The sequence below is a fragment of the Agelaius tricolor genome, unplaced genomic scaffold, assembly GCF_023055355.1.
Source record: "Agelaius tricolor isolate 1412-34295 unplaced genomic scaffold, bAgeTri1.0.p SCAF_2, whole genome shotgun sequence".
NCBI lineage: Eukaryota > Metazoa > Chordata > Aves > Passeriformes > Icteridae > Agelaius > Agelaius tricolor.
Window position 1 is genome coordinate 56381937 of NW_027269262.1, and position 24557 is coordinate 56406493.

At 46.5% G+C, this 24557-nt stretch overlaps 2 protein-coding genes across 2 annotated transcripts; both read left to right on the forward strand.

Annotated features, from left to right (window-relative positions):
* Positions 1-1402: 1402 nt before the first annotated feature.
* On the forward strand, positions 1403-3370 carry LOC139600719 (transcription factor SOX-17-like). Its single transcript, XM_071449114.1, has 2 exons — positions 1403-1787; positions 2061-3370. Exons 1-2 carry the CDS (start codon positions 1493-1495, stop codon positions 3017-3019), a joined length of 1254 nt encoding a protein of 417 aa, XP_071305215.1. The 5' UTR covers positions 1403-1492; the 3' UTR covers positions 3020-3370.
* A 7196-nt stretch (positions 3371-10566) lies between these two features.
* On the forward strand, positions 10567-12250 carry LOC139600721 (transcription factor SOX-17-like). Its single transcript, XM_071449129.1, has 2 exons — positions 10567-10960; positions 11219-12250. Exons 1-2 carry the CDS (start codon positions 10666-10668, stop codon positions 12166-12168), a joined length of 1245 nt encoding a protein of 414 aa, XP_071305230.1. The 5' UTR covers positions 10567-10665; the 3' UTR covers positions 12169-12250.
* Positions 12251-24557: the final 12307 nt, after the last annotated feature.

Consider the following 24557-nt stretch of genomic DNA (forward strand, 5'->3'; position numbering starts at 1 on the left):
GGTTTAGGCAGATATCAGTCTTTTGGTAATAGTTTTGCAACAGGGATAAATATGCTATACTTGCAACAGGGATAAATATGCTATACTATTATGTTGGAAATATATAGCTGGTTTATAATCTCTAAAAAGCTGTAGGGAGCAGGAAGCTAAATATAAAAATGTCTGGGAAATTTTCTTCACCTGTGTAAGTCCCTGGCAGTTCTGCTACTGCGATCTCTTCTTTTTAAAGCATCTGTCCATCAAGTGTAAAGGAGCAAGCTTTACGTTGTGCGAAACAGGAAATTCAATGTTAGAATACGTTAATGGTTATTCTGACTTCATTCATTTAATTTCAGCGAGAATTCTTACAATATTGGTTTATTTGATCAAAGTGGCTACCCAAACAAAGGTGTCCTTAACAAAATAAACTCCTTTGATCTTCAGTTTAAAGTTGAGCAGTTTCTCAAATAAGCATTGATGCATTTAATAGCACCACAAAACAATGCAAATATTAACCAAAGTCCATGAAAACTCCGTATTCTACATTAGTTTGTATGCCAAAGGAGAACATAAATGGTGCTGAGATAAAATTCCGTTTATTCTGAAGCGATGGACATTTTTCAAACATCAGTTTGTAATTACAGTTTATTTATTTGGGCAAATCAGAGAAATCCTGATAACGTAATGCCACAAGAAATAAGTACTGTAAAGTTCAACGTATTAATAATAATTACAAGGAATAATTATGTTTGACAGACACTGAATAACTGTAGTAGGAAGTATGAAAAAATGAGAGAGGATATGTATCATAGGGTTTACTATGGGTTCAGCATCCTGCTGTCCAGGGAGCCGAGCTCTTTCATAGGCTTACAAGGAGAAATATGCTCAGGTAGCGCTAGAGGGTAAGAAGCTGAAGTGTCAAGCAGAGATGATGACATGTCTTCCCATTACCAAGCTACATCCCAAATCTGCCTGCAGGAGAAGCCGCTCTCAGAGTGTTACAGGATATGTCGGCACTACTGTAAATACTCTGTCTCTTTCCCCTCTTTCGTATCAGCTCCGCTCAGGGATGTCCCTTAGCGCCCGGCCCCGGGGGCCGCTCTGCGCGGCCCTTGCGGAGGGCAGGGCTGATGCCGGTGGCGCTGCCGAAGGCGCTGCCGGTGCCCCGAGGCACAGCCGGCAGGGTCCCCCCGCGGGGGCGGGGGCAGCGCTGGCCGCGGCGGGGCCCGCGATGCGCTCAGGTGCCGGGCCGGGCCGGGCCGGGCCGGACCGGGAGGAGCCTCGGGGGCCGCCCCGCGGGGCAGCGCCGCGGGAGCCACGGCCGCCGTCCGGCTGCGCGCCCGCCCCCGCCGCCCCATTGGCCGCGCCGCGGCTGAAATAGGGCCGGGCCGGGCCGGGCTCCGGCAGCAGCGAGCGGGCTCCGAGTGCCGAGGGTGTTGTGTGGGCTTTGGCCGCAGCTGCCGGCTTTGGCGGCGCTCGGCAGCGCGTCCCGTCCAGTCCGGTGCGGTGCGAGATGAGCAGCCCCGATGCGGGCTACGCCAGCAGCGACGACCAGGTGCAGGGGCGGTGCTCGCTGCCCATCATGATGCCGGCCATGTGTCCGTGGGCGGCAGAGGCGCTGAGCCCGCTGGGCGAGGCGAAGGCGAAGGGCGGCGCGGCGGCGTCGGGGCCGTCGGGCGGCCGGAGCAAGGGCGAGGCGCGGATCCGGCGTCCCATGAACGCCTTCATGGTGTGGGCGAAGGACGAGCGCAAGCGGCTGGCGCAGCAGAACCCGGACCTGCACAACGCCGAGCTCAGCAAGATGCTGGGTGAGCGAGCGAGCGAGCGCGGGCGCGGGGTGCCGAGGGGCGGATCCGGGAGAGCGGGGAGCCCGGGGAAGCTCAGGCTCGGGGCTGTGGGCGGCGAGCGGGGGGATCCGTGGGCCGTCGGGCCGGGGTCCCCGGCGTGGCGGTCGCGTCCGAGGGCGAGCGAGGATCGGGCGGGGCTGGGGCTGCGGACTGCGGGGGCGGTGTCGGTGTGGCCGGGAGCGGGCGTGGGTGCCGCAGGGTGAGCGGGCGGTCTGACGGTGTCGGTGGGTGCAGGTAAATCGTGGAAGGCGCTGTCGCTGGCGGAGAAGCGTCCGTTCGTGGAGGAGGCGGAGCGGCTGCGGGTGCAGCACATGCAGGACCACCCGAACTACAAGTACCGGCCGCGGCGGCGGAAGCAGGTGAAGCGCCTGAAGCGGGTGGAGAGCGGCTTCCTGCAGCACGGCCTGGCCGAGGCGGCGGCGGCGGCGGCGGCGGGGCCCGGGCTGGGCAGCGAGGTGTCCGGCGGCGGCGGCGGCAGGATGTGCGTGGAGGGCCTGGGACTGGCGTACGGCGAGCAGGGCTACGCGGCTGCGGCGGCGGCGGGCGCGGGCCACTACCGGGACTGTCCGCCGCTGGGCGCCGCGTTCGACGGCTACGGCCTGCCGACGCCGGACCCGTCGCCGCTGGACGCGGCGGAGAGCGAGGCGTCCTTCTTCGCGGCGGGGCTGCAGGAGGAGTGCGCGCTGGTGCCCTACGGCTACGGCCCGCACCCGGCGGCCGCCGAGTACCCGGCGGCGGCAGCAGCAGCAGCAGCAGCGGCGTCCGAGAGCCCGTCGGGCGCGTCGCTGCGGCGGCACCTGGCGCCCGGGGAGGCGCTGGGCGCGGGCGGGTCGCTGCAGGGGCTGCTGGGCTGCCCGGCGCCGCTGCACGCCTACTACGGGCAGTGCCAGCCGCCGGGAGCGGGGCGCGGCCCGCCGCTGCCGCCGGGCGCCGTGGGGCAGCCGTCGCCGCCGCCGGAGTCGGCGCCGTGCCGGCAGCAGCTGGAGCAGCTGCGGCCGGAGGAGCTGCTGGGCGAGGTGGACCGCACGGAGTTCGAGCAGTACCTGCGCTTCGCCTGCAAGCCCGAGCTGGGGCTGCCCTACGGCGGCCACGAGGCGGCCGCGCTCTCGGCGCCCGAGGCCGCGGCTCCCATCTCGTCGGCCGTGTCGGACGCCAGCAGCGCCGTCTACTACTGCGGCTACCCCGACTTGTGAGGGGCTCGCTGGGGCCCGGCACGGACACTGGCACGGAGGCGCCCGGCCCCGCTCCTATTTATGTAATTTATTTGAATCTTGAGAACTGACAGGGTATCTGTGACCTACTCGAGGTTTAAAAGGTGATGTGCCATCTCGCTGTCCAGGTGGTTCTGGTCTTACCATCACTGTCTAATTGTGTCGTCTGAAACTGTTGCTGCGATGGAATGATGATACTGGGGCACACGGAGAATATAATTTCTGTGATCTTGTTAGAGATCCATATGCTTTTGTATGTTTTACAGAATGCTGTGTTTTATATGATGGATTTGTACAGAATGATTTTGCACTTTTACAATAAAGGGAAAATAATAAAACTGGTCTCTGATAACTCCTCTAAGAGGTCTTATCGTCCTTTGTAATTGGTTGTTACTGCCTTTCGAACTACTTTTGTGAGTGTCCCGTGCACTAAGCATTAGGTCCTCTCACACTTTCCGTAGACAGTCTTCCTATGTTTCTCCTGCTTCACCTGGACAAAAATTTTAAGCCTTCCATAACTGCCTACTCCAGGCACTTGGTTTATTTTTTTTTCTCCACTTCCTTGGTGCTTTCTTACAGAGCCGGTTAATGTGACTGAATTAAAAGAAGACCCACTTTACGTTTCAAGTGTTAAAAATCTCTAGGGACGTGCCTGCTGTAGTAGGTTAGGGTTTGCTCCGTTTTCAATGGAAACAGGGCTGCTTTGCTGGGACGGGTGGATAGGAGCTGGTTTAAGCACCCCCTGGAGCAGATTGTCTGTCATGCCGCCCTGGCTGCCTTGCTGCGCCGGGGCGGGGGGGGTGGTGGTGTATCCGATCTCCGCTGCGCAGATCAAGAGCTGTAAATCAGGATTCAAAGTAAGTGAAACATTACGACACGAGCCTCCAAAGGGGGAGGCCGGCCGGGAGCAGCCCACTCGGCACTCTGCCACAGCGGTACCTTCATCCCTACCTCCCAGAGCCTCACCTTTCCTCTCTTAAAGAAATCCCTCGGTCGATGTCAGCACGTCTAGAGATAGAAATATTTCCGTGCTTGAGAAATGGGCACCCTGTAATTAAATTTGGGTGGAAAAAAAGAAGATCTTTTTATTTAGATGGTAGTACTGAGTCAGGCTGTGGGATGGGACTGATAAATTATGTTTATTGCTTAAATCGGGGGGAGGAGGTAACAGTCATGTGGGTCGTTTGCTTCCCAAGATAAAGCTGTGGAGCTGAGCACCGAGGAGGAGGGGGCAGGGGCCGAAGTGGCAGACCCACTGATTAGCCTATCTTCCACGAGGACGGGAAATTAAATTGGGTCCGTTTTCAAATTGCAATTAAAGAGACTTATGTTTGTACCCGTGAAAGATAAAATAGATGCAAACTGCCTCAATCTATGAGATTTGAGAGCAGCCTCCTCGGCAAAAATCGACTTAGTAATTGTGCACTATTACTGAGTCTTGAATCAAAAGGCATTCAGACCCTTAATATTTAGTAAAATACTCTACTCTCTAGTTTCTTAATCTTCCCATTTTACTTTTCAAACAGTCTTCAATTCTAAGAAATATACCTAAAATATCATCCTGTCATTCTCTTTACTCCTCTCCCAGCTGTACGTGAGAAAAATGATGTAATTCTGAAATAGGTCATACTTCAGAACAAGGAGATAATGAGTTTTCTTGATGTTTTAATTTGGAAAAAAAAAAAAAAAACCCAAAACATTACATGTTTAAAACATAGATACGTAAACCCAGGAAACAAATGTGCATGAGAGATGATTTCTTGTTTGGTGGAGTTTTCCTTTTATTATGGTATTTAAACCTACAGGATTAAAATAATTTTGTCCTTTTCACACAGGTTCACAGCTTTCTGTGGGAAAATTACTTTGACTGGTTTGGGAAATAAATCACAATAACCTTTTCATAACTTCAGTCACCATTTCTTTTCATTTTTCCTTTAGATGCAGGTTTTGCTCCTCTCTTCTGTCCTTCACCCCAACTTGTCAGACAGCTGAAGCCTGAAGCAGTCTTGAAACTGTAAGTGGATCATAATAAAGGTTGAAAACTCTCTTCTCTTCTCTTCTCTTCTCTTCTCTTCTCTTCTCTTCTCTTCTCTTCTCTTCTCTTCTCTTCTCTTCTCTTCTCTTCTCTTCTCTCTTTTTTGGAACGGAATGACACAAAATTGAAATAAATACACCGGTTTTGGTAAGAGTGTTGGCCCACACAACAGTCCCACACACCACAGGAGTGTGTCGAACTGTGTGCAGTGAAGGTGTGGCAGATCTTCCAGCAACCCTTTTCACAGAGCTTTTGCAGACTCAAATCCAAGAAGCATTATTTCCCTGCATGTAGCCAGATGTGTAGCTCTTTTTTAAGCCCTGCCCTATGAGAAGAACGATCTGAAACTTCTTTAAAATGTCTGAAACGTGGCAGATTTATGCAATACCAATATGCATGAAGCAAAATATTCTGAATCTCCGTCCAAGCCCTGTTTTCCTCAAAGCATCTTGACTTTCTGATTCTAAACGACAGACACCCAAATTTGTCCTGTAGCCCTTTTGAAACATTAAACCTTCCGCACGCCCTATGAGCGCCTATCACAATAGGCACATTAAAAGAAAAAGCCCGAAGTGATTAATATTTTTTTCTCGAGAGCTTTCTGCATCAAGGTTCTCGCTGTCAGGCGGTGAAAGCAGTTGCTGTGTGCCCCGGGGAACTGTGGAGAAGGCTTCAAGTGTGTGACAGACACCGAGGTGGCTCCTGGCCGCACTCTTCAGGCAGAGTCGGGGTCTGTCACTGCCACAATGCCGATCCCGGCACTGCACACAGGGCAATTCGCGCCCTGGAAACAGCGCTTCTGGTTTACTCCACAAAAGTAAACCACAACGACAGGGTGGCACCTGCAAAACCTCTCTAACCTTACCCAAATTCTTTCTCCAGTTAAACAACGCCATTACCTGGGCAGCGCCTTCCAGCCCCTTCCTACAGCAATGGTGAGTGCTCTCTGAAGTTCACAGAGATCACTTATGCCCCAAAGCCCAAAAGGTATTCAGCTCTGAATGGGTTGGTTCGTTTGTGTGGGTGTTTGGTGGTATTTGTTTGTTTGTTTTGGTTGGTTGGATTTTTTGTGGTTTTAATTTTTTTTTTTTTTGGATGGCTTTTGTGTGTGTGTGTCTATGTGTGCTTTCTGTCTTGCTGAAGTATATGGATAGAAAAGCAAGTGGGCCTAATGTGCAAAAAAAGGAACTTCAGGCCAAGGTACTAAATTAAAGTCAGCTTAAGGTTCGTCCACACAGGGCAGGTGGCAGGAAAGCCAGGAGGTCACAATCACAACACACTTGTTAAAGCAGAGGAGCTGGAAATGTCAAGAAGCAGTGGTTTTGTGCTCTTAAAAAAAAAAAAAAGAAACCAAAAAACCAAAAAAACCCCAAAAAAAAACAAAACAAAAAAAACCAAAAAACCAAAAAACCCAAAAAACCGCCCACCCAAAACACAAAAAACCCCCAAAACAACAACAACAAACCACAAAAACCAACCTCCATATTAACATGGCAGATTTCTGCCCATTTCTGTCGCTGTGTGCTTTTCCAGCTACAAAGACAGTAATCGCTAGAAGACATCAGCAGCAATACTTCTGACGAGTTTCTCCTTTTACACAAATTTAGTCTACTTATGTGGCAACCCTATTCCTGTGTTGTAGGAAATCCTCTCCCAGGCCCTCCTGAGAAGGACGAGAGAAGCCCCTGGCAAGTGTTGGGATGCCAGCACGGGATGAGGGGCCAGCACCCGGGCACAGCTGGGTGGGCGGCAGGGACAGGCCGTTCGCAGCCTTGTGACAAGCGACATTAGCGTGCATCACCTGGCTGACCGCACTTATCGCTGCGCCGAGGGACGAGCGGGACCGACAGAACTGTGAAACCCAGTAATTACACAGCCACATTTGCTTAACGTTAAACAGTCAAGTAATGTGTTGACTAATTAAATGCTCCCGAGATCAGAGTTCAGTCGCTCGCTTCAGATTTCCGTCTACAAAATTAGGAATTTCTTTCACCTTCTCTGTGTTTGGACAGAGGCTCTTAAAAACAGACTCTCTCTTAGCTGTCTGTGCGTCTAAGAGAGTGTGATGATCATCCAAGGCTTCTCGCAGACTGCTATATTTTAGTATTTTATTATTTTATTATTAACTGATTTATTAACTGAATTATTAACTCAGAAGGTCTGTCACATACATACAGAGACTTCACCTAAGATATGAATCTTGTCTTAGCTCAAATGCTAAATAAATCCCTTTGTTCCTGATGACATCTGACTTCTCTCTGCTTTGGATGCTGCAAAACCTATCCCAGGTTTATCCCAGGTTTTGCCTGTTGCGCTATGAAAAAACTGTCCAAGTCCACACCTTCTAAACAAAAAAAAAGGAAATTATTGCACTTTCTGCACGGCAAAATGACAGGCTATGAACGCATTTGCAGAGAAAGGGGTAGGTTATTTGTTTCCCTTCCCTACTTCGAGTGTTGCAATGCCACCCGGACGTCGCTGACCTTAACACTAACCCTCAATCTGTTCCTGTTCTGGATTACAGGGTCCCATAGGTGCTTGTGACGCCCCAAGGCTGAAGATCGGGTTTAGGCATTACATGCTTGTATTTATTTTAACTCGTTTCTAAGGCTCCTTTTATTTTCTTTTTTCTTTTTTTTTTTTTTTTTTTTTCCCTCCTCACGTGTGCTGCTGAATCTCTATTTTTGCTGCTCGGAAGCCACTCGTGCTCAGGGGAGCTGCTGATGGTGATGGATCGGTAGAGCTGCTTCGGGAGCAAGCCCGACGAACTCATGCCATCAAGTTGTTACGTGGTGTGACTGCACGAATTGCGGGGTGCAATCCTTGTGGCCCCGTGATCCCGCTCGCCGGCCGGTCAGCTGTGACCCGGTTACCTGCTCAGCTGGGAATTGCCCCATTTCGTACCTGCTGAAGAAAACCTAAGGCAAACTCGGGAGGTCGGGTGTCTCCTTCCATATTCAGCACTAGGGCCCAGCGGAGCAGGAACAGCGGGCACCAGTTCCCAGGGCTGGTACGGGGGGCTCAGCCCCTGGTGGAACATCCAACCCGGCGCCCTGAGCCCCCGCCCGGCAGCCTCTGGGGTGGGCAAGTCCGCGGTAGCCCCTCTGTAGCGCTCCCCATGGGGAGACATGGGGGCAGCAAAGCGGCTCCAGGCTCAAAGACAGCCCGCTAAAAGCAATGCAGACTTGTAAGACAGGTCCGGTTGTCCCTGTCCTTGAGAATGTCAATATTTCCTCAAAAAGAACTACTCCAAGTTAACTAGCTGCCTAGGTTTTAGCCTAGGGAAATTTAAAGTATGAGCCCAAGGAACATAAGTGATCCTCTTTCATATTGTGTGTATGTGTGCGTGTTAAAAAACAGAGCAGGGAAGCTATTCGGTGTTGGGATAGGACACAGGAAAATAGTTTTACACTAAAAGAGCATCCTTTTAGATATGCTAGAAGGAAGGAAACAAGGTTACAACGAGGGTGGTAAAACACTGGAACAGATTGCCCAGAGAGGGGGTGGACACCCCATCCTTGGAAGTGCTCAAAGCCAGGTTGGATGGGGCTTTGAGCAACCTGGTCTAGTGGAAGGTGCTCCTGCCCATGGGAGAGGGTTGGAATTAGATGATTTTTAAAGTCCCTTCCAACCCAAACTAGTCTATGATTACTTCCTGCATTTTAAAGGGTTTCTATAAAAATATATTCAGCAATCTTCTGCCCAAAAGCAATTATTTCAAACTTGGTCTGACATCATTACCATTACCAATGGATTGTTTCCCAGGTAGGTGTTCTGCCCCCCGAACCTTTCCCAGCCTGCAGGCATTTAAATTCGCTTTTCCGGGTTCCAGACTTATGAGGAAGATGAAGGACTCCAAGTAACTCGTGCTAGGGTGTGTCTTGGTGCAGAACTAACACAGAATGTTATACTCTCGACTTCAAGCAAAACAGGAACACAGGGGTACCATGAAAGAAATTGTACGATGATTTAAATAATTCCCATGTCCGTCGCTGGAGAGAAGACTGGGGTTCCCCGACAGCAGGAATCTGTCGGGAGTGCTCCCGCTCCCGCTCCCCACCCGGGATTTACCGCGGTGCCTGGAGGGAGCCCGGCCCGGCCACCGCACATAGCTGGTGGAAATAGGCTGTCATGGAAAAGCGCGCCTCAATGGAGGGGGGGAAAAAAGGGCGTTAATGACCGGCAAACTTCATTAATGAGGGCAGGATTTATTCAACGGTTTTTTAATCGCCTGTAACTTCACGCCTTTTCTATTCAGATAAGACGCGATCTCACGTATCAAGGCACAGATGTGCCTTTCAGGTTGTCCAGTTATTCCGGAGCACAAGAAAAAGAGCCAAAAAAGGCATCCCAGGTCGTGCCAAGGTTTGCAAGACGCTCGACTGCTCGTTTATAGGCAAACGTTCTCTGCATTCATGCTGTATGACATATGGCACTGCTAACACATCTTCCGAAGTACGCATTGAAAAATAAGGTTGTTGGTATATCGAAAATACGACCGAATATTAGAAAATCGAAATGGGCAGAATTATTACACTTTATGAGAACGTCCCATTTATCAAGCCTGCTCTCAATACGATGGCAGTAGGAGAGTTGTAAAAATAATTTAAACCGCCTCGAATCCATCACCTATTCTTAGGAAAAACAAACAGTATTATCTTTACAAGTTCCCTATATATTCCGATAAAATGAGGGTCGCTTAATTTTGAATACGTCGTGATTTAATGAAACCAACTTGCCAAGGAGGCAAAGCACAGACAGTTGAGGGCAAGGGGATCCTGCGAGGCAGTGACAGGGACAGCCAGACGGGAAAAAATCTGTCTCGGTTCGTGGAACTTGTCTCGCCATAGCTGAAAGCGCGGATGCATTCCCGCATTCCCGCACCGCTCCGTCGGAGCAGTTCGTTGCGGGGGAAGGGGGCAGAGCAGGAGCAGCCGGGGCGGCTTGGACCTGCTCAGGTAGCGCTAGAGGGTAAGAAGCTGAAGTGTGAAGCACAGATGATCATATGACCTATTATCCCAACATACACAACAAATCTGCCTGCAGGAGAAGCCGCTTGTGCCTCTCAGAGTGTTACAGGATATCTCGGCACAACTGTAAACACTCTGTCTCTTTCCCCTCTTTCGTATCAGCTCCGCTCAGGGATGTCCCTTAGCGCCCGGCCCCGGGGGCCGCTCTGCGCGGCCCTTGCGGAGGGCAGGGCTGATGCCGGTGGCGCTGCCGAAGGCGCTGCCGGTGCCCCGAGGCACAGCCGGCAGGGTCCCCCCGCGGGGGCGGGGGCAGCGCTGGCCGCGGCGGGGCCCGCGATGCGCTCAGGTGCCGGGCCGGGCCGGGCCGGGCCGGGAGGAGCCTCGGGGGCCGCCCCGCGGGGCAGCGCCGCGGGAGCCACGGCCGCCGTCCGGCTGCGCGCCCGCCCCCGCCGCCCCATTGGCCGCGCCGCGGCTGAAATAGGGCCGGGCCGGGCCGGGCTCCGGCAGCAGCGAGCGGGCTCCGAGTGCCGAGGGTGTCGTGTGGGCTTTGGCCGCAGCTGCCGGCTTTGGCGGCGCTCGGCAGCGCGTCCCGTGCGGTGCGGTGCGGTGCGGTGCGGTGCGAGATGAGCAGCCCCGATGCGGGCTACGCCAGCAGCGACGACCAGGTGCAGGGGCGGTGTTCGCTGCCCATCATGATGCCGGCCATGTGTCCGTGGGCGGCAGAGGCGCTGAGCCCGCTGGGCGAGGCGAAGGCGAAGGGCGGCGCGGCGGCGTCGGGGCCGTCGGGCGGCCGGAGCAAGGGCGAGGCGCGGATCCGGCGTCCCATGAACGCCTTCATGGTGTGGGCGAAGGACGAGCGCAAGCGGCTGGCGCAGCAGAACCCGGACCTGCACAACGCCGAGCTCAGCAAGATGCTGGGTGAGCGAGCGAGCGAGCGCGGGCGGGCGCGGGGTGCCGAGGGGCGGATCCGGGAGAGCGGGGAGCCCGGGGAAGCTCAGGCTCGGGGCTGTGGGCGGCGAGCGGGGGGATCCGTGGGCCGTCGGGCCGGGGTCCCCGGCGTGGCGGTCGCGTCCGAGGGCGAGCGAGGATCGGGCACGGCGGGGCTGGGGCTGCGGACTGCGGGGGCGGTGTCGGTGTGGCCGGGAGCGGGCGGTCTGACGGTGTCGGTGGGTGCAGGTAAATCGTGGAAGGCGCTGTCGCTGGCGGAGAAGCGTCCGTTCGTGGAGGAGGCGGAGCGGCTGCGGGTGCAGCACATGCAGGACCACCCGAACTACAAGTACCGGCCGCGGCGGCGGAAGCAGGTGAAGCGCCTGAAGCGGGTGGAGAGCGGCTTCCTGCAGCACGGCCTGGCCGAGGCGGCGGCGGCGGCGGCGGGGCCCGGGCTGGGCAGCGAGGTGTCCGGCGGCGGCAGGATGTGCGTGGAGGGCCTGGGACTGGCGTACGGCGAGCAGGGCTACGCGGCTGCGGCGGCGGCGGGCGCGGGCCACTACCGGGACTGTCCGCCGCTGGGCGCCGCGTTCGACGGCTACGGCCTGCCGACGCCGGACCCGTCGCCGCTGGACGCGGCGGAGAGCGAGGCGTCCTTCTTCGCGGCGGGGCTGCAGGAGGAGTGCGCGCTGGTGCCCTACGGCTACGGCCCGCACCCGGCGGCCGCCGAGTACCCGGCGGCGGCAGCAGCAGCAGCAGCAGCGGCGTCCGAGAGCCCGTCGGGCGCGTCGCTGCGGCGGCACCTGGCGCCCGGGGAGGCGCTGGGCGCGGGCGGGTCGCTGCAGGGGCTGCTGGGCTGCCCGGCGCCGCTGCACGCCTACTACGGGCAGTGCCAGCCGCCGGGAGCGGGGCGCGGCCCGCCGCTGCCGCCGGGCGCCGTGGGGCAGCCGTCGCCGCCGCCGGAGTCGGCGCCGTGCCGGGAGCAGCTGGAGCAGCTGCGGCCGGAGGAGCTGCTGGGCGAGGTGGACCGCACGGAGTTCGAGCAGTACCTGCGCTTCGCCTGCAAGCCCGAGCTGGGGCTGCCCTACGGCGGCCACGAGGCGGCCGCGCTGTCGGCGCCCGAGGCCGCGGCTCCCATCTCGTCGGCCGTGTCGGACGCCAGCAGCGCCGTCTACTACTGCGGCTACCCCGACTTGTGAGGGGCTCGCTGGGGCCCGGCACGGACACTGGCACGGAGGCGCCCGGCCCCGCTCCTATTTATGTAATTTATTTGAATCTCCTTGGGACAGTTCCACGAACTTTGCCTGGGCGGACTTAAGCTGCTATGCCGATTATCCTCCAGGTTACAGGCCTCGTTCGAACTGCTTTTCGGCTGGTGTTAATGGAATGTTTACATCTTTTTTTTTCCCTTTCGTTCATGCGCGTGATCATCGATATTTTTGCAAAATCAGCAGTCTTGCATGTTTTCCCAGAACATGTGTCTAGTTGTGTTTTTAACTATATCTGTGTTTTAGCATTTCCGGAAAATAAATGAATGAACAGTTGTTTCTGTCATTCTTCTTGGTCATGTGGCCCTTTGGGGAGAGTAATTTTCAGTTAAATCTCTAATGCCCTAAGGCGATGGTTTCTAAAGGCAGATACGATGTGGTTCTTTCACCATGACAATGGCTCTAAAAGCGCCTCCAGCACCTAAGATTTTTTTTCCCAGGCGTGGCTGTATTCTTATCAGATAGCTTATTGGTCAGATCTCTGCGGCTGGTCTGTCTCATGGAGTCAGAACATGTGATTAGACTTGTGTGTGTTTTATAGGTTTTTTCCTTCTGGTTTGAATGCCAACTGATTTTGCATTAATGCATTGGGAAAAAAGCTCCAGTCTGCAACAAAGGAAGCTAGGTAAATTTGAGACACTAATTTTAAAGTGTGCCTGGAAATACATTGATTCTGGAAAGTTGTAGATGAGAAGGCGACTTTGCTGTACATTGTGATTTTTGTTTGAACCAGAGGATTCACAGACAGGATGGAAGCTTCACGTAGAAATTACATTGCTTTCTGCCACCTACCTTCAAGTCTGTTCATGCCATTTAGTGCCATGGGATTCATGCTCAGTTTATACCAGTGAGGAGAAAAAACAGTGCAGATCAGGTGCTCATCTTGGCTACTGTCAAGTATCAACTGACCATTAGAATGGGTTATTTTAGTATGTTCACCTGTGCTCTGTTGTGATATTTCTGCCACTGCAAGGGTACAACTATATCATCACTCTTCTGATGTTTGGGAGATGCTGGCTGGAGTCAGCTTACAATAATTGTGGTGGAGATTTTGAGATATTTTAATTTGCCAATGACAGTTCAAAAGTGATAGGCAATAACAAAGATTTTTGGGTAAGTGTACTTTATCCTACTTACTTTACTATCCTACATATTTATTAGACTACTAAGTTGTGGGTGAAGAAATCCTGCAAAAATTCCATTTGTGCAATTTATACTTATAAATTGCACAAATTTTTATAAAAAATTTATTAGCGACCATTTTAGAACCCATTTCAAACAAATCTAGTCAAAACATGGGATCAGATAATGTTTTGTTTATTTATTCCAAAAATGTGATTTTATTTGCCACTATTTTAAAGCATAGTCGCTTGAATAATATTTTTTGTCTAGATAGAAATATTTGCTATGTTATAATTATAGGTTAGGAGAAGGCTAACGACAGTGAAATTCTAGTTGAACAATTGGATTGTTCCACTTGTCTCCTAGATGCCCAGCCCTGCTGGTCACCATCATGACATAATCATACTCCTACAGTTAGGGGCTGCTAAAACTGTAGCAGGGATTCTTTCTCATACTACTGTAGAAATATTCTAAACCCTCTCGGAATACTAGCACAGACAAATTAGGTATTTTGAATAGATGTTTAGGTATATTAAATAACATTAATTTTGTTTTATTGCTTTTTTTTTTGTATATTTATTCACTAGATAGATCCCAAGACACTTTTTTTTTTCAAATAGTACAGTACTATAGCTTCAGTACCTTGCTGAATTCTGTTATAAAATAAAAAAAAATCCTCCAGTAAAAGAAAGTTAAGGAAGGGAAGTAAGCTTAATTAAAGAAGTTCCAAAGTAAGGTTAAACAAATTCCAGGATTAAAGTTACCAGTGCAGCTCTAATTAACTTCTAGTGAATACCATTATAATATCAGTATTAATTGTAACTGATACACACATTTTTCATGGAACTCCAGTGCAGTTAATCCCTATCTTAAACAGAAGTCATATATGAGGTTTGAAACCAAAATGCTCCCTAATTGTAGCACTTACAGCACTTTTTCCTTCCCAGCATTTAGTTCCCAAGTCCAATTCCCTTTGCCTTGCAGTTCACCACCTAATACTGATTTCTACCTAGAACTTTGTCCATTATCTGCATGAAATGAAGCAGCACATGAGGAATCCCCCACCAAATAACAGCATCTAATCCATTTTATGTGAGCCTGTATTTTAATCTGCTGCAAGGTGAGGGGACAAATATTGTCAGTGTGTTTTTGGGATGATAGCGTAGGACAACAAAGTGGTGCTGGGGCTGTGAAATAATTGGTTTGATTCTCATTCTAGGAATGACATCTGCTTCTTTGCCTCTGTATTTGCTGTACCTGCCCTTTGCTATAGTCTCCTTCTCTTGCACTCTGCATGGTTTGCTCCTTTCATTACTCACATAAGCCTTTTTCCTTTTCTGTAGTAGGCTAACCACTCCCACCTGGCTTGTCTGTTATTTCTCCTCTCAAAATACCAAGCTTTTCCCCTTTGTCTGAAATCTACCTATATCCTCTCCCTTTTCTTGGTGGCTTGCCCTTTTTTTTTTTTTTTTTTAACCCCTGTCTTTTTCATGTTCCTGGTTTCTCACTGTCTTTGTCCTTACCTCTGCTCCTCAGTGTCTCCTGATTGTTTCAGTCTCAACTGTGCCCTTTTCTCTACCTCCCTACAACTTCCTATGAGGTAGCTTCATCTCTATAAGCTCTTTCTTCTGCCTCCTGCTTCACATTTCATGGTTTAATTCTCCTCATGGTTTTTAGTTTCTAGCTTCCTAAAGTTTCAACTGGGAACCTTAGGCAGTTGTCCATGGAGGAAATATAAACACCTCTGATACTGAGGGACTGCTAAATATTAAAATTACTGCAAAAGGGTCCCAAAATTCATTTAATATGATTGAAAAAACACATTTCCTCTTCCCCTATTTTCAGGAATACCTGACCAGTTTTAGCTGAAACTCTTCTACTGTGCTGGAGTCAGCTGCCTAGGATGAAAAATTTTGTGGTCCAAACGTGTTAAAACTGAAAAAAGCTGGCTTCATGTTCTTTAAATGGAAAGTCTGAGGTTACTTTAGCTGCAGGCAACTGTATTTCACTTTCAAAGTCATCTGAGTATAGTTCTCAAATGCATTCGAGCCCTAATATAAGGCTGGGAAAGTAATTTAACTGATCTATTGGTCCAAGCATAAAACAACCATTTTCAGAAAATCCTACACGGGGACGTTCAGATTTGTCCCGTATTCTGATGCCACACCGAGCACTTTCTCAGTTGTGTGGAGCGTGGCTGGCAGCTTCCCTCGTGTGCGGTGGGCGCCTCCAGGCTGCTCCGTGCGGCTCCCTGGGGCTGCTCCGTGCGGCGCCCGGTGCTGGGGAGGTGTGGGCTGTGCAGGCTGCAGCATCCCTGGCGCTGAGTCACCGCTGTGCTCCCGGAGCTGCTGCAGCAGGAGGGGTTTATGGGCTGAGAAACGGTGCACGGGTTATCTCTGCGGCGCATCTCGGCTATCCAATCCACTCGGGTTATCTTCTGGAACTCTTAAAGAGACTGCTCTGTCGCGATAAATCAAGGGTCAGCATCAGTCTGGAAATCAGGGTGTGGGGGCCTTTAGGTATTTTAAACATATATAAAAAATACTTTTATTCAGTTCCTTAGAGCTGTTCTGCAGACACCACATTGCTTTGATCAGTTTTCCAAATTAATATTGTGAAAGCAATAATGTTCCTTTTGCAGCTATTATTAAATCTAGTGATTGGTTTATTAAAATTCTTAGTTTTACTTAAATGAATATGGACTTAAAATACTTAGTATCTTCCTCTTCTAACAGCCACTACATTTATGGCTGTGTATGCAATGATTACTACATTAATACAAATTTATATATAGTATATAGATTTTAAATTTTGTGTTATAGATTGCTGTATAAAATGGAGAAGACTATCCTAGTCAATGGAGCATAAAAATTTAACCATGGCAGCATAGTCCTAATGTCTAATTTACACTTCTTGTCAGGAAAATTACAACTAAGCATTTTGTCTTACCCTGATTATTTAAAAATGCATTTAATTAAATGGGCACATGGTCATGTGGGGACAAAGGATTTCTCACAAGGTGTCTTAATGTCCAGGTCGTTTGTTGTATTTTGTATAATTTGAGATTAATTGTTGTTCTAAGGTGTCTCTCTTAGGTTTAATTCAAGCATGAATATACCTTATGTATCACTACAAATTGAAATTGCCATGGCTCTTAAAATATAATAATGATACAAGTTTTGAATTTTGAGGTAAAGAAACTGAAACACCCAAGCATCATGGTATATGTCATCTGACAACAGATAAAAGTGAAACACTACTCATGATGTCATGAGCCCTTCAGTAAAAAGAATCTCAAAGAGCATAAGAAGAAAAATATAGAACATTTCAAAGCAAACCTAGAAACCCAGATATCAGTTAATATCTGAGACTTGATGCAATCTCCAGAAATTTCATAATTAAATAAATTGCAAATTTGTTTCCAGCTGCTTTCAGACTCTTTCAGAACACTTGTTTTAGGAATGTTTTTCACCTACAGTGGAGCAGTAACAAGCAAAGTAAAAATATTTGAGCTACTAAGGCTCTTTTATTATGGCTCTGTTTTATCCTTTTTAAATAATTCATTTTTATATCCTAGCTGTATTGTGATACAAATTAATTCCAGGTACCTGACATTGAAAAATGTTGAAGTAAGATTTTATAAACAGAGTTCTTCATCAAAACAAATTTTTACCTCGTTTAAAGACGGATACCAGCATCTTCTACATTTTAATAAGCAATAGTTCCGAAAAAGTAAATTTCCATCTTTTTCCTTTTCAGAGAGATCTCATTTCATGCAGTATTCCATAGAGTTATCAGGGGAATATAGTTATTGTTCACATTGAGGGTGGCCTCTACACTTACCCACGGAGAATATATTTAGGTACCAACAAGTCTTGGGTTCTTTCCAAGGCATTGTGGAATTACTTTATGGTGTCTGATTTACTTTAAAGCTTCTTGTTATTGCCATGTAGAAACAAAATTTATCCTGCTCACATCCTGTTTAAAATAAAAATTTGTCCCCTGTTGAACAAAGATAAAGAATATTAGGATGTTTTTCTGGGTAAAGGTTGTTTTCAAATTAACTGGTGTGATGAACCAATATCTGTGAATTCATAATGCTGAATGGTTTGATACCATACAAACTCTGGTTTCAAATGTACAGATTAGTATAACTGGGGAATAGCCAAGGTAGAGTCAGATTATGTAGTCTTGATTTTTTTTTTAATTTTTTTTTTTTCATTTCATGCTTTCATTGTATTAGTGAAAGGTATCACTCCTACAAGTTTCTGTGAGCTAGACTACAGGTGTTTCCCTGATTTACACACAGTCTTTCTGGATGTCAACCTATGACAATTCTGCCTTTGCAAAATCAACAGTGAAAACTGGTTTCTCTGAGCAAGGTGAAGCAGATTTGCCCTCAGAAGAGTGCAATTTGTATGAATTTCTCATACCTTTGAATTGGGTATGATGACTGAAAATGTAACACTGCAAAAACACTCTCTAGTACTGATGCAAGAACCTTGAATCACAATGTCCTGGGTTTGCTTAAAAAAGAATGGACTCAATTCACCACTGATTTGGAGTTAGAGGTTAAAACTATGGAGAGCTATTTAATGTGTGGAAAAACTTGCTAGAATTTGTTACAAAGATACAAACACTGTTCCTTCTGTTCTCAGACAGAATTACTTACGTTATTTCCCTACAAATACTATCGCAGAGCAGAATATTAGAGAAGGCCGAACCTGAAGAAAAAACAAACAAAAAAAAAACCAATGAAAAAAGAGAAAATCTATTTTGTTATTCCTGAATAACATCAGAGTAATGTCTTAGGGACTAACTCACTGGTTTCTACCAACTCATACATAGTTTGGAAATCCCCACAAAAGATGCGAAAAATAACAAGGCTGTTATTTTGTTACTGCATCTTGAAATGCAGCAAGAGATCATTTTCTCCTTCAACCACTTCTTAGGGTCCTGCAAGGAATCTTAGACAGACAGATGTGTTTAATTCATGAGTCTGATTTCCAATTACAGCCCTTAAAGCCTGCTGTACTGACTTCCCAGCAAGTGTAGCATCACTGAGACTCTGTATCACAGAGGTCTGTTGGGTTTTCATTCAGCTCAATAAAATCCAAAAACATTCATATTGAGAGAAAAAGATCTGGAATATCAAAAAGTTTTCCTAATAACCTTGTGAAATGTATGTGTTATGGTTAGAGGTCATCCCCAGTGTTCCAGACTCTAACCCACAAAGGAGTGTCAATAATGGCAGCACCACTGTTAGAGACACGAGTGGCAACCTTGTTGTCATGGCTGCAAACCAAAAGGAAAGGGGAGTTATTGTCACTACCAAGTGCAAACGTGTTCTGGAGGTTCTGAATGGAAAAGTGACTAATACAGGAAACAGCAGTGAAGAAAACCAATCTTTCCCTGAGGAAGAGGGGATTGCTTAGTTTTGAGGTTGCAGAGCTTGGGAGCAGTATAGGTTACACTGCAGAAGGAATCACGTGCATTTCTAGTATTTCACTTCAGGGAAAAATCTAATCTTGTGTGCACTTCCAGTCACACTTGCTATTAGCAGACCACAACTAAAGGAGAATACTAGCAGCCAATATTTCTCTTATGTGTAATGAATTCTCAGCAGTGTAAAGTGAAAAGTTAGGGTATTACACAGATACAAACTAAAGCGCAACAAACAAATGGATTGTGGATGGTGAAGGGCAGCTAACCATCCTGCTGACACTGAGGATTTATGTAGTTATTTCTGCAATATTGCACTTGTGTGTGCACAGCAAATTACATGAAGGCCATTTGGGAACAGTGAAATGAAAAGTCTTGCCCAAGGATGTGTGTTGTAGCCAGGGAATGTTAGACAAATAGAGGAAATAGCACAATTATGTCAAGGTTGTCAGGCAGCAGAACAAGTCTGAACATGTTTTGTTGCGTTACTGCTTTGGGTGGCTTCTCTACAGCAGTAAGTTCTTATTGACTGAATTATTCACACATCATATATTTTGATAGCAATAAGTAGTCACTCTGAAGGACTTCATGCATTCCAGGTCAGTCTAGATACCTCATCCTGACTGGCAGAAGGTTGCTAGAAATGCAAGAGTACTCTTGTCCAACTTACCCCTACAAAGGTTTCAGGTAACCATCACATCAATTTTTAAAAATTCTGCTAAAAATAAATAATTATCTATAAATACAAGCAAGCTTCTCTGCCTCTTGAGAACATACAAGAACATTGAAGAAGATGGTGGCTCCTGGATTTCAGCATCCAGCGTCACACTCCGTGCGGCAGCAATGCCCTCCTGACCCTCTGAGTCGCTGCTGCTCACAGACGATGCCTCTGCTTTACCCTGAGGGGTGCCTGTCTGGGACCTGTCTTCCTCCTCAGGTTTACCAATCTGCTTCAGGAACATTTCCACCTGCAATTGGAAAATATCACAGATGATCAGATGATGATCTGTTATCCAGAGCATAGCTTAAAATCTTTACAGTTCAAAAGCACCTGCCACTGCAGGCACTATGATCTCCTATCTCAGGTAAAATTGTATTCCTATAGGAAAAATCTTACCTAATGGTCTTCATAGGCAAATATGTATCTTTTCAGATAGTTTTCCAGACTTTCTATTAATTTTTATTCATGGTTTAGAGAATCCTTACCTTTGCTAGGGATAAAATAACTATAAATCTCAAAGTAAGGAGCAGAATTTTTAAGCATTGAATAGCTTAAATAGGTTTTAAGCATCGAATAGCTGGCTGACATTAAGATTGTCTTTAACTTTGTTGTTGAATTTACATCAGCAGTAAGACCACAGCATATTCTTGAGTTTCGGGGTTCTATGTTCTCATCTGCATCCTGAGAAAAACTCTCTCAATGTTTACAATATATTTTTAATCACTGGATTTTGTGACTCAAATACCTTCCAGATAATGCTATACTTTTCTAAATTTGAGGCCCTGACACAATCTGAGATGTCCTAAGACAATTACACAAAGCTGGCAAACATCACATAGGACATGTTGAAGATGTGCATCCTTGGTGGAAGCATCCTGACTGGAGTATGCAATTGCTCCTGCAGCATAAGTGGTTCCTTTTGGAGCTAAATTTATCACAGATCTGAGGTCTCCCTAAGTTAAAACCTGGGAATGAATTCTGGTGTCTGAGCTAGATAAAATTCTATTTCTGATGTTCCCTCTTCAGCTGTCTCAAGTGTTTTGTGAAATTACTCCAGTTTACAGATTGCCTGGAGATGCTCCAAGTTCCCCTCTGTGCCAAGTGATGAATAACAATAACAGTGTTGTGACGTCCCATATAAACAAACCACATTAACTCGACTCTTCATACTTCCTAAATTAGAACCACAGTAATATCCAGGAATTACAGATATTTTCCAGTATCTGTAGCCTCCAGGAGTTCTTATGGCTTACTTTAAAGCAAGAGAAACTAACTGATTTCCAGAGTTTATCTCTGTTATCCTTGGTGACAGGAAGGCAAACAGTGTCAGTTTTAACTATGAGTGTCTCAGCTTGGAAGGCTCATTTGTCAAACAAGTTTTTCCTCCTCTTACAGCAGGAGCAAGGAGACCATCCTCTGAAGCATTGCACTGTATTTAGAGCATCTTAAATACAAAGCACTGAGGAAGGAAAACTAATGGAAAATATAACAGTTATCAAGAGAGGACAAGAAAAATGATCCAAGTGGGAAGGTAACTAGGCAATTAGATTTGTCTATAATAGACCTTTAAATCACTAGTTCTATACTTCTAGCTGTTAAAATTTTCAAAAATGATAGTTTTGCAATCTCCAATTTTTCTAAAAATAATGATGTTGACACTGGTGGGAACTGATTGTGGAAAATCTAAATATATGAGGTAACTTAGTGAGAATAGTCATGACATTCTGTTTCACAACCCCAAAGAAGATTCCCTGAAATAAAAGAGGGACATAATATTTTTCTTAAGGAAAGCCTGACATTTGCAAATCCTTTGATCTAATGCTGATGATCAGAAAGATATTAAGCCAAACAATTAGCATTACAAGTAGTGAGAGGATAAAGAAACAAACCAAAACCAAACAGATTTTTCAAGAACAAATTTTATCAATTCAGCATGATTTCCTGTGATAGCAGACTAAGTGCTTGAGTGCCTAAGGGAGAAGCAATATATGTAGCTTGATGATATTAGAAGTTTTAAGGTTGTTATATGTTACTGCCCCTAAACTACCAGATTAAATCACAGATTTCACAGATAATCACAGTTACCTGTGCCTTTACCAAAGTTGTTTCAGATGAAATCATTATACAGGCACATTTCTTTAGTTTTTTGTAATTAATAATGAGTCCGGAAATTTTAACAAAATGTCTGGATTTTGCCCACTTGGGTAGGGTTTAAAACATTATAAATGATAAAAATAGAAGCTAAAATTATCCTGGTAATTTGGAGAAATAGCTTGATATCAGCAAGAAGAACTTCAATTAAGGAAAACAAAGAAAATAAATGCATAAATATAAATAAAAGAAAAAGTGACTTTATGAATGCTGTTGCAAAAGAGAAGGGGGGAGAATCTTAAGGCATCAGTTGAATAAGAATTAAGCCATTTATTCAGCAGAATACTGTGAGTTATGAATAGTCCAGCTGGAAGAGTTAGAGTAGTTGCTGTTTCTTGGTGGGGAATTACTGCACCTCATCTGAGTCATAATAACTGACTACAGCTACATTCCCAGTCCCCTGCAGTGTAAAATGAAACACACTACCTTAATCTTTTTCTTTTTTTCATCACATTCCTAATGATCTGAGTCAACAAAGCTGCTGTGAATAAAAAAGGCAGAGGTCATCTTGGCAAGCATGAAGAAGAACACGTGTGACACCCAGGAGTTAATGATTTCACTATCAGAAACCTCAGGTGAGCACTGCATCTATGTTTGCACACCACACTTGAAGAAAGAGATAACATAAGGGTGGGGACAGAGCTTTGAAGACATCTGTGAGCAGAGACTGGTGGCTTAATTTCTGCTTACAAATGTTGGTGACCATTAGTTCTCTTTGGTCACAAGGCAAAATTATTTGTCTAAACTTATTTCTTCCCTAACATAAATAAAGTCCCATTAATGTTTTCAATGCAAATGGAATTGTTCTAGATTTAAGAAATTGCTTTCACATTCTAAAAACATGGTGTGGTCAATTAATATTTCAGAGATTGTCATTACATGCTTTTGGTGTTCTGCTTTATCAACAAAACAGCATGAAGTTTTTCAAAAGTGTTAACAGAGTAAGACAGTAGGGCTGCTCTCTTGTTTCTTGAATTAGATCCCAGCAGTGAGGGAATGGTGTGCAACAGACTGTAGGCAAGGTACAACTAAATTCCACAGGGAATTCCTGTCTGCTGGCTCCTCAGGTCATCCCCCTCACCCAGCTGTCCAGTAAAGGACTCCACCAGCTCCCTTTTCACTTGCTCCTCTAAATTAATCCCAGGTACTCAGCTCCCTCAGACTCTTCCCCATCTCACCATCAGTAACCTGACACACTCTTCCCCATCTTGAGAGCACCTGTACAGGAGCAGGCACCTCCTCTTGGCACTGGAAGGTAATATACTGTGCTGTTAATGAGATTATATGTATTTTTACAGAAATCAGTTTATTAAATATTTTACATAGTATTTCACAGGGAGCACCACATGCTGCTGAATATCTGTAATCTGTTCCTGCAATATATGCTCTGTGTGACTCCATTTTATAATTTGCATTAATATTTTTATATTAATATCTTCATTAACATGAAGAGTCATGCATGCAGGGGCACATCTTATTCTTAGAGTGTTCCTGACCTCACTAATCTCTGTAATGTGTGGTCAGAAAGTTAAAGCCATCCACTGCATGGCTGTTTCTGCAAATTTAAAGTAAAATTTTTTCTAAAGCAAAGATTGGACTCGAAATTTATATTGCACACCACACTTGGTGTGCAATATAAATAGAGCAAGTGGGAAATTGTCAGTACAAAATTGGCTTGAATCTTATATTGTTACTCATATAACATGATATTGTTCTATGATTATCTGCACATGGTGGATAACCAGAAAAGAGTCCCACACTAGATATTGTATAATTAAGTACAAAAAGCCCCCCAACTCAGAAAGAGGTTGCAATTAAGAGACCAGCCATGATGAAAGTCAGAGATTTGAGTAAAGGAAGAATAATACTCAGTTTGTTCCTATTTGAGGGAAGGTATGATTTTTAGAAGCATATAGGGAGTAAAACAAAGTATCACAGGATAATATTAGGTAACATAAAGTTTAGATAATATTAGATAATATTATGTAAAGTTTTACTTAATGCAGATTTCTTTAGTTGCAAATTTGACTTTTTAATATTTGACTACTTCTTTCATTTACAAAACAAAGCTGTATTCAGTTTTCTGCATGCATTACAGTGGAAAAAAGTGTGTATATATGTGCAGAAAAATATAAAATGATCACCTTTCATTTTTTCCCCCACTGCAGCTTACCTTGAAAAATGAATGGATAAGTATTTTTCACAATTTAATGCCTATTAAATAAAGTACTTGATACCTCTGTTTGCTGACAGCCTCCTGTAGAGAGTGCCTCAATGGCAAGGTGCTAGCTGTTAAACAGAGAAGGGCATGTCCTTAGATTCAGAGAAACATTTAGGCTGGAAAAGACTTTTTTTACCAAGGCAACTGCTAACCCAGCACTGCCAAGCCCACACTAAATCATGTCCCTGAGTGCCACTTCTGCAGGTCTTTTAAACCTCTCCAGGGGTGGTGAGCCCACCACTCCTCTGGCTCCAACTCTTGGAAATGCCTTCTGCGAAGAAATTTTTCTTAATATCCAATCTAAACTTCCCCTGGCACAACTTCAGGCCATTTTCTCTCATGCTATCACTTGTTAGCTGGGAGAAGAGAATGAACCCTACCTGTCCACAATCTCCTTTTAGGTAGTTGTAGAGTGATAAGGACCCACCTGAGCCTCCTTTTCTCCAGATGAGACAACTCCAGCTCCCTCATAAGACTCCAAGCCCTCCACCAGCTCTGCTGCCCTTCTCTGGACACATTTCAGCACCTCAATGTCTTTGTAGTAGTAAGGGGCCCCAAACAGAAGGCAGGATTCAAAATACTGCTGAGTATAAGATCACTGCTGCAGCACTTCTTTTTAGAGAAAAATAGTAAGTGAATTGTAGGGAAAAACATCATAGCCAT

Excerpts from the sequence above, each read along its gene's own strand:
- LOC139600719 (XM_071449114.1), top strand. The coding sequence starts at position 1,493 with ATGAGCAGCCCCGATGCGGGCTACGCCAGCAGCGACGACCAGGTGCAG. Across the intron at positions 1,788-2,060 it reads CGAGCTCAGCAAGATGCTGG|GTAAATCGTGGAAGGCGCTG; the intron begins GTGAGCGAGCGA and ends CGGTGGGTGCAG.
- LOC139600721 (XM_071449129.1), top strand. The coding sequence starts at position 10,666 with ATGAGCAGCCCCGATGCGGGCTACGCCAGCAGCGACGACCAGGTGCAG. Across the intron at positions 10,961-11,218 it reads CGAGCTCAGCAAGATGCTGG|GTAAATCGTGGAAGGCGCTG; the intron begins GTGAGCGAGCGA and ends CGGTGGGTGCAG.